This window comes from Castanea sativa, chromosome 3 (genome assembly GCF_040712315.1).
Source record: "Castanea sativa cultivar Marrone di Chiusa Pesio chromosome 3, ASM4071231v1".
Classification (NCBI taxonomy): Eukaryota; Viridiplantae; Streptophyta; class Magnoliopsida; order Fagales; family Fagaceae; genus Castanea; species Castanea sativa.
The window spans coordinates 48,551,741-48,562,759 of NC_134015.1; the positions used below are offsets into that span (position 1 = coordinate 48,551,741).

At 35.2% G+C, this 11,019-nt stretch overlaps 1 protein-coding gene across 2 annotated transcripts; it reads right to left on the minus strand.

The window, feature by feature from the left end:
• Nucleotides 1–3,256: 3,256 nt before the first annotated feature.
• Nucleotides 3,257–9,065, minus strand: LOC142629834 (uncharacterized). Of its 2 annotated transcripts, none has more exons than XM_075803871.1 (10): nt 8,910–9,065; nt 8,161–8,229; nt 7,893–8,002; nt 7,319–7,437; nt 7,119–7,216; nt 5,913–6,000; nt 5,692–5,826; nt 5,471–5,579; nt 4,895–5,034; nt 3,257–3,656 (listed from the first exon to the last, which is right to left on the minus strand). In XM_075803871.1, exons 2-10 carry the CDS (start codon nt 8,220–8,222, stop codon nt 3,612–3,614), a joined length of 906 nt encoding a protein of 301 aa, XP_075659986.1. In that variant the 5' UTR covers nt 8,223–8,229; nt 8,910–9,065; the 3' UTR covers nt 3,257–3,611. The 2 variants fall into 2 exon arrangements, with proteins under 2 accessions (XP_075659986.1, XP_075659985.1); XM_075803870.1 differs by having other exon boundaries at nt 8,161–8,233; nt 8,912–9,032.
• Nucleotides 9,066–11,019: the final 1,954 nt, after the last annotated feature.

Consider the following 11,019-nt stretch of genomic DNA (forward strand, 5'->3'; position numbering starts at 1 on the left):
ATGCTTCAAGTCAACATTACTATTACACATTACAAAATCGAAAAATTTGTGTTCAAGAAAACATGAATTTGTTTGAGATAAAGAGGTTTAGTGATTTTTCTATGTACAAGTTTCAGTTTGTAGATCAAAAAATATAATTGGTGTTAATTTAGCTTACAATGAACACTTACCATTACTTTGGTTTTATATGCATTTATTAACTTTATAATGTATATTCTTATTTGAAGGACTTGCCCAAGAGGTGCATTGGTTGATTTAGATTATGACTTCAGAGGTATTAAAGAAAAAGAAGAAGAATTACATAAGAACCTCTTATCTTTCCTACCATTTTCAAATGCATTTTTTTTTTAATGAGAAAAGCTAAAGATCCCACCGGATATAAATTTTACAGCCCTGAGGTAAGTCAATATGAAAATTTGTCATTTTGTTAGTTTTATTTTTTTGCTTAGAATATTTTTTTAATTGATGTTGTATGTGATGTTGAGTTTGCAATTTGGTACTCTTTTTAGTGAAAATATACAAGTAGTCAATTTGCTAGAATGATGTAGCTAAGTTTTGGATTTCAGGCATCCAAAATTTGAGGCAACCCCAATGAAGAGGAAGAGTGCATTAGAGAGTTTAATGATCCATGGCTTGGAACTAAAGTGATCTATTAGCATATATTTGGTATTTTGTCCTGTGAATTTTGGCTGTGATATTTGAAAAATTATCTTAATTCTGTAGAAAAGATTAGGTTGCAGTGGTTGAAGGCTACTACAACTTGTGCAATGTTTTTCACATCTAATATTTGTCATAGATGCTCCAGAAGTGTAGAGCCTTTTTTTTTTTCTATTTTTTTAAATGTTGAAATTTTCATCAATTTTAATTTGGAGTTTATGTGTTTTCTAATGAAGTTTATGCATGTGCCAAACACAAAAAATTAATTGAACTGGTTGATGAAATATATATATCTATATATATTTTGAGTGTGAACCTGTGAAATTTTATTAATGTAAATCAACCAAATCAGATTGTAAAACAGAAAATAATTGCGGTGGGACATCTTCCATTGACACTAGAAAATCTGGTATGCGTATAGCATATTTAGCCAGACTATGAGCTATAGAACTGTCGTTTCTCTTAGGCTGTGTTTGTTTTGCCTTCAAATGATTTCAGGAAATCATTTTACCCCGGCCCTTGTGTTTGGTAGCAACAGAAAATTGGGTCAAACGCAATTCATTTTCCGCGTTGATTGTAAAATACCCTGCCTCAGCCGTAAAATCATTTCAGCTTTTATTTTACCTTCAAATAATTTCCACCCCAGGAAAATAGAAGAGAGAGAGAGAGAGAGAGAGAGAGAGAGAGACATCAAGGAGATCGCACCAGAAGCACTGGTCTCGTCGAACCCAGCTCCGCCTGAGATCGCGCGATCTCGCATCCACCTGAGATCGCGCGATCTCGCCTCTGCCTGAGATCGCGGGGCCGTGCCTTCGCCTGAGATCGTGCGATCTCGCCTTCGCCTGAGATCGCGCGATCTCGCCTTCGCCTGAGATCGCGCGATCTCGCCTTCGTCGCTCGAGATCGTGCAATCTCGCCTCTGCTTGAGATCGCGTGATCTCGCCTTCGCCTGAGATCGCAGAGCCGTGCCTTCGCCTGAGATCGCGCGATCTCGCCGTCGCCTGAAAATCTTGCGATCTCGCCTCTCTCTCTTCCTTCTTCTCTCAACTTGACCGGATTTGATGATTTTTTTTTTTTTGGGTTTTGTTTCTTTTATGTAACTTTGCTGAGAAATGATGATGTAGATTTGTTTGGATGCTAAGAAAATGTGAGCAACAAGTAGAAAATGTATTTTCTATGGTATTTTCAAGAACACAACCAAACATTAAAAAATATTTTTCAAAGTATTTTTTAAAATACCACCAAACACCTGAAAATATTTTCTTTTCCGAAAAATATTTTCATCTGAAAATATTTTACACTTGGAAAACATTTTACAATGTGAGAATAAAACAATCTTTCAAAATTTTTGGAAAGCACCTTCACATCCTCTATACCCAGCGGGGCTAAGGAGTGCATGAATCAACCCAAGTGAGTCACCTTCCAATATAGCACGTCTGAAACCCAGTTCATGCGCAAATTAGAGAGCTGTCATCGCTGCCAATGTTTCAATCTCATCGGGCTTGTAAGCCTGGGGAATTTTTTTCGAGCAAGAGGCCAAAACCGAGCCATTATTATCCCTGATTACCACTCCAACACCAGACATATTAGCATCTTCGAATACGGCACCATCGAAATTTATCTTGACAAATCCCAGTGGTGTGGTACACCATCTATTTCCACCTCTTCCCTCCCCTGTCTCGGCTGGGTTTTAGTTAGCTGCAGATTGGTATGGTACTCTATCATCACTGCTTTTGATTGTTCAGCCACCTGATGAAGCGATTTGGCTTGTAACAACCTGACATGATTCCACTGGTTCCATATTGTCCAAGCCGTAAATGCAAAAGCATATTATTTATGGACAAAAAACTAATCAATTAACATTCACATTAGAATTTTACCCCCAAAAAAAAAAAAAAAAAATCACATTAGGAACAACACATTGAATGGATGAAACTTATGGAATACTAGACTCATTGCACGCGCTTTACACGTGCATGAGGCTCTTTTTTTTTGGGGGTTTAGTATCATAAATTTCTATTCATCACAATATGAGATTTAAGAGCATGTTTGATCATATTATGCATTTGAGAATTACTGATACAACGTACTATTATGAGGCTAGCTTAAAAATTGAGCACATGCGCATACAAACATATAATTTCAAATTTTTTTTTTCGTTGTATTAGTAATCATCAAATGCATAGCATGATTGAACGTACACTTAAATCTCAAATAGTGATGAATAGAAATTTATGATACTAAACCTCAAAAAAAAGAAAGAAAAAAAAGAAAAGAGCCTCATGCACGCGCAAAGTGCATGCAATAAGGCTAGTAAATAATAATAAATTGCACCGCACATTATGCTAGAACTCAGTTAGTAATTAGCAAATATGGAGCACGTACCCTGTAGATATAGAACTTGCACTTAGTGGTATAGAGGCGCATGAGTTGTACTAAGAATATTGCTACAATTTTGGGCAGAAAACAAGCACAAAAATGGTCCAGTTTTTAATAATGATACAAATGTTTAACTAAACAAAGTCGTCTAATAACTCAGTTTTAACGGCCTCAATCTCATTTAAAAGCAACCATTGATAGCTAATTCCCATAACACAAGTGCAAGAACAAGATTCATTCATTTCTTAGCAGCAGCAACATAAACAAAAATATTTGAGAACAAAAAGATTCGAGAATGCTACTATTGTACAGCCCCTTATCCCAAAAATAAGGAAGACAACCAAAAGCTAAAAGAAAACTACATAAAATAAAGAAAAGCTACCATCGTATTAAAAGAAAAAAAAAAAAACTTTCAACTACAATCATGACTTATGAGCTATCAAAATTTTATCTCCTTTAGTGACTCCCTCTTTGCCCACGGAGCTTTGAAACATACTCTACATCCTCCCTAACAAGGATATTTCTTCCATTCCTGGTTTATGGGTCAAACAAGTGAAGCAATATGCTACAAGCACTCAGTGGATAACCTTTTCTCTTTCATCAGCATCTCCATGCTCAACCTGACAAGTAAAGGAAGCAATTGAAATATTTTGGGCCCTGAAATCAATGTAGCTACTGACAATTTACAAAAGTACAGAGGAATGCAAGAGCCAAATTATTTGTAATAAAATTATGTGAGTGAACAGTGAAGCTAATAGTTCAGATAATCATCAAGAAAATGTGGTAAGATACCATTAGCTTACTTCACTGTATCCACCTTTGATCAATTATTTCCTATTTTTTAATCTGAAAATTTAGTAAGAGGTTAAGGGGATGCCCCCAAAGTTCACAAGAATATTGCATCCATTTTGATCTACCCAAACTATAAATTGCAAGGGAACCTAGGTGCAAATAAGATGATTGATGCTGTTCGATGTTCAGGGTATCTACTGACCAACTCAAATGGAATTTCAACAGAAACAGCAATCCAATGTTTTAGTGCAATTGCCAAAAAAATTCTCACCTTCACATGTGGCTATAAGAGTAATTATTAAATACTCCGGGGCTACAAAGGCATGGCATTCCCTCTTCTCACATAATAATAAGTCCCACTAAAAAATATCATGATGGGATCCCAATCCACCATTCATGTGAGAGGGATTCCCATGTCTTTGTACTCTAGGAGTACCTAAAAAATTTCTCTTTTCTAGACACTATCAATTATAGAGAAGCAGTAACTATTTTTTTTATAAAATCTCTGTTAAGAACTCTCCGATAATTGCATCGAAGAAATGTCCATCAAAATGCTCTGATAGCCTCATATGGAATTCAATATTCCCCCCTTCTCTAAAAAGAAAGGGTGGAACGAAGGAAAAAGCTGATATTGCCCATTGTTTAATGGAAGATATCATTCTCCCTAAAGTGACTGAATATAAGCAATCTAGCTGACCCCAAGTACATGAGAATCCGATTAACAGAGTAACATCCTAAGGCAACAATCTTATGATCATTAGTTGCATATATCATGCCTGAACAATCACCACAGTTTTAAGTGATAGTGCTACAGTTTCCAGTGAAAGATTTCTACTCCAAAATCAACAAAAAATCTGTGTTTTTGCATATCAAAATGATGAAGGGCTCTTTCTTACCGGTTCCTCAAAAAAAAAAAACAAAAAAAACAAAAATGATGAAGGGCTCTAAGTTCTTTATAAAATGAGAATCCCCATACTGTAGGAACAGTCTTAATATGAATGAAAGGATTGCATATCAATGACAATATAAGAAGCCGGTAAAAAACAAAAATGTCATCTATCATTACCTCAACAAGCACCCTTGCTCTCTTCTTCGATTTGCCATCATGTCCATCTTTCTCAAGCTTTCTCGAAGCTGAGGCAGTTTCCTTCCTCAATCTCTTACCAGCAACCGGTTCAACCTTTTCATCATCACTATCCATCCCAACTGCATCATGAAACTCATTTTTCTTATTTCATTTGAGAAACACATGTAAATGCATCTCAGAATTCTATCAGGTACTCTTGTCCCATTATTTTATACACCAGGAAAAACCAAACCCCACAATTTATGCTTGAACTTCAATATTAAATATGCACGTAAACTAAAAATGAACTGCTGCTTGGGGTCTGCTAGTTTCAGCTTACTTTTTTATTTGGCTAGGACAACTTTTTAAAGCTTCATATTTTCTAGGTACAGCTATGTTCACAGCTTACTTTTAAACAAAATAAGAGAATGAAAATAAGCTCATCCAACCACACACTCACTTGGTGCAAGTAAATATATAAAATGTGCATGCAAAGGCAAGCATAAGATCAACAAACATTTTTATTCAACATTAAAAGAAAAATAATTGACACAAAGTATCTAGTGACAGCTTTACCATTGTCATTGTCCATCTGAGACCGAGCAATTGCAAGACCACCAAAATCTTCTATGTCATCTTCTATATCAAGATCTTCATAACCCTCAACATATTCTATCTCAGGCTCCTGCTTATTGCAAGAACAAGACACGGGTTTAATTCTCTCAAAAGTAGAACCTTCAATAAATGACCAAAGCAAATTGTTCATAATTATAACAATAATATCAGGCAGTTCATACCATCTCATCTTCATCTTCACTAGCAGCCTGACCCTCTTCTATATCAAGAACTTTATTGTATTCTTTAACAGGATAGTTGTATATGTCACCATAAACTCCTTTCTGAAGGCGTTCTAACAGTTCTTTTTCAATACTCTGCAGAAAAACTATAAAGTCTTAATGAGAGCTGTAAAAACAACACAGAGTCGATGCACACCAGTAGCATGAGGCTCATGTATAACCTTATCCAGTGCTGCTGCCTTTTCAGCCTTTTCCTCTCTTCTAGCCTCTCTTTTTTTCTCCTTCCTTGGCGTTGTCATTATTTTCTCCCTGTTAGGCAACAGAAACAATTTCCACCATAACAAAGCATGCCAATGTCAGAGGACACTTTTTAACATAAAAAGGTTACAACTAGACCCCTTTCAACATCACTTATCAAAAAAAAAAAACTAGACCCCTTTCAACATCACACACAGAGTTCGAGTTGCCCATTCTGTGCACAGGACAACTAGCCTTTTACATTTACTTATTTCTTTTTTGCCTTCCAAATTAAATATCTCACCATGAATAAGATTTTCTCACTTTTTGATGACGAGGAACCCCGGAGACCATACAGAGTATCATGTCTTTTTTAGTAAGACTTTCTTACTTACAACATCCAACCCTCACTTCAATGTCACTTGTTTGGTCAATAACATAGTTCATCCTGATTCCCAGAGCAAATTAAACTACTGAACACCTATAATGCACTGCTGGCCTAGATCTTTGCTAACTAAGCAAAACTAACTTCTGTCTGCTAATTAATGACCATTTTCTTATAATCTGTCTACTTACATTTTGACCAAAAGAATTATTCATAAAGTATTTTTTATGAAAGAAGAAATTGTTCTAGTGATAACCGTATTCAAATCTGAATAAGTCTGTGCACTACTTTATTCTTACTGTTTGAAAGTTTTGGAAAACAAAGTGTTAACATAACTTACACGAGGGGTTTTTAAACCATGACCACATCTCCAAACCACTCTTATAGGGAGAGGAAGTGCCATATGAGCTAAATCTCATTTGGGGGTGGGGGGGAGGTAATCTTCGAGTATAAAAGTGAGACCCAAACATTTGAAGATCTGCAGTACTCCAAGTCTCAAAATTTTAGCACACGGCACCTTAAATTTTTTATTTTTTAAGTAACATCTTTTCTAGAAAACACAACTATTAATGGCTCCTTATAACTTCAATAATTTCCCACTAGTTTTTTTTTTTTGTTTTTTGGGGGGGGGGGTGGTGCGGGGGAGAATAAACTGGTTTACTTATCAAAAATAAATGATTTCCCAAAAGAAACCAAGTAGAGTACCAAAGACAATCTTGTAGCATGTTATAGAACAATATTGTCGGAAGAGTAAACATTTATGGTAGTTAAATGGAAAAAATTGCAAGCACGAGAAGAAGTGAACCTTGTTTTCAAAGCAAGCTTCCTCATGCGTATCCGCATTTGAGTCATCTTGGTCAATCGTTGCTTTGTTTTGTGCACAAGAGTCTTCTGCCAATACATCTGTCAAGTCAAAAAGGGGAGGTCAAATTAACCCCTTCCAGAACTGATAATCAAGTCACAGTAAATAATCCAAAAGTTCAAAAGCAATCTAGTGTTCAATACCAGATGTTTGTCTATAATCTCAAGTGCCTTCTCATAATTTCTGGGCAACTTAACTCTCTCCCACAATTTGTTAGGCATATGAGCTCTTTCTATAGTTTTCATATAAAGATAGAAGACTCCTGCAGCAGACCAACACAACCATATAAAAACACCACACATGACGTTCATTAATACACGCACAAACACACACCAATCGATGTGCAACCACAACACAGTTCACATACACACATACTAACAGCACATATAGACAGCCTCAAATCATTATAGCATATTTTTTTCATAGTGTCAACTTATTTATTTAAAAAAAAAAAAAAAAAAAAAAAAAACAGAAAAAGGAAACAATAAAGTTCAACTCAACATATCCAAAAAATCCTAAAAGGCTCAATTGGGTGGAGGTTTCTGTTTTCTCAATTCCTATAACAAATAAAGGATTCAACAGGTTAGTTTCTCCCTCTACCTGCTTCTTCTCAGTGACCCAAACTTATCAATATAATAACAATTCAACTGCCTATATGTATAAATCACCAAAAAAAAAAAAAATGACAGAACAAGAAGAAGGGTAAGTGAAAATTACCATCATGGTCGCGAATGGTGGCATAGCGACTATTAGCAAGCGGGCATGAGCTCCGGTTACAAATTCCGGTCACATTATAGGGATTTCTACAGAAATTTCCAGTTGTAATTCTACAAAACATACAAAATAAACCAAGTTTCAGAACCCACAGGTCCCACCGTATTACTAGCCAGCCACTATAAACAAATGGATCAGAAAACAAAATTGATAAATTTATGGGGAAAGCAAAAAAGCAATGGTTTTTTGAGCTTAAGAAAGAGAGACTTACTTGGACATGAAACTGCAGTGGTTGTGCCTGATAACCTGCCATATGACCTCATCGTGCTGCATCTTTAACCTGATGACAAGACCCAGTTGGGATTAATCTAAGCTAGTTTGATTGCTGGAAGTTTGTTATATCCGAGTCTTAAGTTAAATCCGAGTCGCTGTCAGATTATCCTTTTTTCTTTTTCTTTTAGAAGTCACTGGGTATTTTAGTAGTTTTTTCATGAAGGGTTTCCAGCAGCTTTGTTATCAAAGCAGTTTGTAGCCAACTTATAAAATAATTAAAGTTTATAGAATTTTTATGCACCCAAACCCTATAACTAAATCCTAAAACCCTAGAGGAATCTAGGTCTTTCATTTTCTTCCTTTTCAACTTCTTGATTATAATCAGTCAAATAACCTGAAATTCTATTGCTTTCAGCTACCACCCAATTGTTCTACTTCAGTAACCAATCAGATTTCAGAAGAACCTTTGCAAAAAAAAAAAAAAGTACTTTTGATATCAAGATCCTTTCCAACCATAGCAAGTAAACAAAAACATCATGAGTAATTGAAAGAAAATAAAAAAGAAAGTGTCAAATGCAAACATATATTCACAATGACCAACTATGATAAATTCCCAAAACATCATGAGTGTGTAAAATGAGAAATTCCTCATAGCAAATCAAAGGCAAAATTTGAACATTTGAGATTCTAGAAACATGTGCACACTTGAAAATTTGAGATGACCCAGCAAAAGATGATGGAGTATACCTGAGAGAGAGAGAGAGAGAGGGAGAGAGAGTGTGTCTGTGTGGAGCTTTGTCAAAGATGGAGTGTGGTGTTCCTCGGCGTTCCTGTGGAGGAGGAAAAGGTTGTAGGGTTTTGGGTTTTTTTACAAAAATTATGATGTTTCTGCTGAGAAAAACGACGCCGTTTTTATTATCACGTTAACGTTTATAAAAACAACTAACTCAAACGTCAAACCGCTTTATCTGGTTTAACCGGTTCGGTTTTTTTTTTTTAACTGACTTTGTGTAAAATTTTGGTTTGGCCCATTTTCCTTATAAAATTTGTTTCATATCATTTTATTTGATATGTATTTTAAAAATTTAACTGTTAGATTACATTTTTTTTTATGTTTTTAACACATATGTCAACATTTCGTTAAAATCGGATGTTACTTACTATTTGATCAATAAACTTATGTTTTATGTATAATATTAATCTTTAATATTCTTGAAATTTTGCAATTATGGATGATATAAATAAGAACATGCAATTCAGTAGTTAAAATTTCAAAATCACACCCAGAAAAATATATAAGGTAGTAAAATACACTACCCTACCTAAAAGTTTAAGGTAATGTCAAAAGAGTCCAAGACTTTTCAAAATTAACCAACTTGGTCCTAGGTATAATTTAGTCTCTAAACAGTGAAACAAACATTACTTATTTTTTGCCTCTCCCTTCTCTCTTCTCTTCTCTTCTCTTCTCTAACTCTATCTCAAGCCTCTCTTCTCTCGCAAACCACCACTATAACCACCAAAACTTAATCAGCAAGACCTACAGCCACTGATTGAAGGTGAATCTTGGTTTCTCCACTACTGTACTTGAGGTTTGGCTTGTGGTAAGTGTTGAGTTTGGTTGCAAGGTTTGATTTAATATTTTCTGTGTGGGTTTTTTTTTTTTTGAATTGGCGGTAGTGGTTTTCTATTTATGGGTCTCGTTGATGATGGGTTTAGGTTTGTGGAAAGGTGGGTTTTGTTGAATTTTCTGGTGTTTCATTAGTTAATTGCATACTTAATGGCAAAATTTTAACAAATTTGGACAAAAAACTTGAATTGAATAAATTTCAAACTTGGAGGGCTTAATTAAACAAAAATAAAGTTAGAGGACTGAAATGAATTTCAGTCAAACTTAGAGGGTACAATTTGCAGCGTATGAATGTCATGTTGCATTAATTGAATACTTGTGGAATAGTGTGTGTGGAAGCTGGAGGGGGCTGTGACCTGTGAGGAAGGTGCAAATGAACTAGCCAGCTGAGTTTTTCTAACGGGAGGGGCCTGTGAAAACAAATGAAAGGCACCAATGTCGCATAGACCTGTGTGGAAACTAGAAGGGTGGGGGGTGGCTATATGTGAGTATAAAACCTACATGGCTACATCTACTTTAAAGCTTGGTTGCAGTCAACTTTCCAACGCTATTAGCTGGTCGACCGTACGTGCTTGATTTATTTCGGTAGTCTTTAAATCCACTCAAAATATGCATTTACATGCAAACGTTTACTTATTTATTTGTTATATAACTTTTGCTGAAAATTTGAATTTAACATTTGGGTCGTGGGTAGAGATGGAGCTCAAAGATTGGAATATTGTGAGATTGACTCAGCCGAGCCGATCTAACTGTATATTTTCTTTTTTCTTTTTCTTCTTCCTTTCTTCCTAGTTAGGTATTTTTATTGAGTAGTGACATGGGTACTATAGCTTTTACCATATTGAACTTACAAATTGATATGCAACCTAACCATAAATCCTATCTGTAACCAATAGTGTTATGACACACCACCTAATTCATTTAAATTGGAATAAATTAGACCAATTAGAATTAAGAGTTCAAAATTATGTGTGGTTGAGACTTAATTCATGCAAGTGCACGTTACTGTTAAAACATATTTTCTTGATATCTTTTAATCTAGTTGTCCAATTGAGACCCATGGATTGTCATTTTAATCGTTATGATCTCAAGATTTATTTCATGAAAGTGTTTGGAGATCAAACAGACAAAATTATAGTTTTTTCTTGGAGACTTAAGATGCTAATGATATGCAATGCAATGCAAATAAGATTAAATGGGAGTTGCAAATTAAATGGGATGTCTACAGCT

Bases quoted from the DNA above. Each gene is read 5' to 3' on its own strand.
- LOC142629834 (XM_075803871.1), bottom strand. From the start codon at position 8,222: ATGCAGCACGATGAGGTCATATGGCAGGTTATCAGGCACAACCACTGC. The intron at 5,580-5,691 runs GTATGAACTGCC...TGCAATAAGCAG, and splicing joins GTGAAGATGAAGATGAGATG to GAGCCTGAGATAGAATATGT. The intron at 3,657-4,894 runs GTAATGATAGAT...TTTACTTGTCAG, and splicing joins GAGCAAGGGTGCTTGTTGAG to GTTGAGCATGGAGATGCTGA.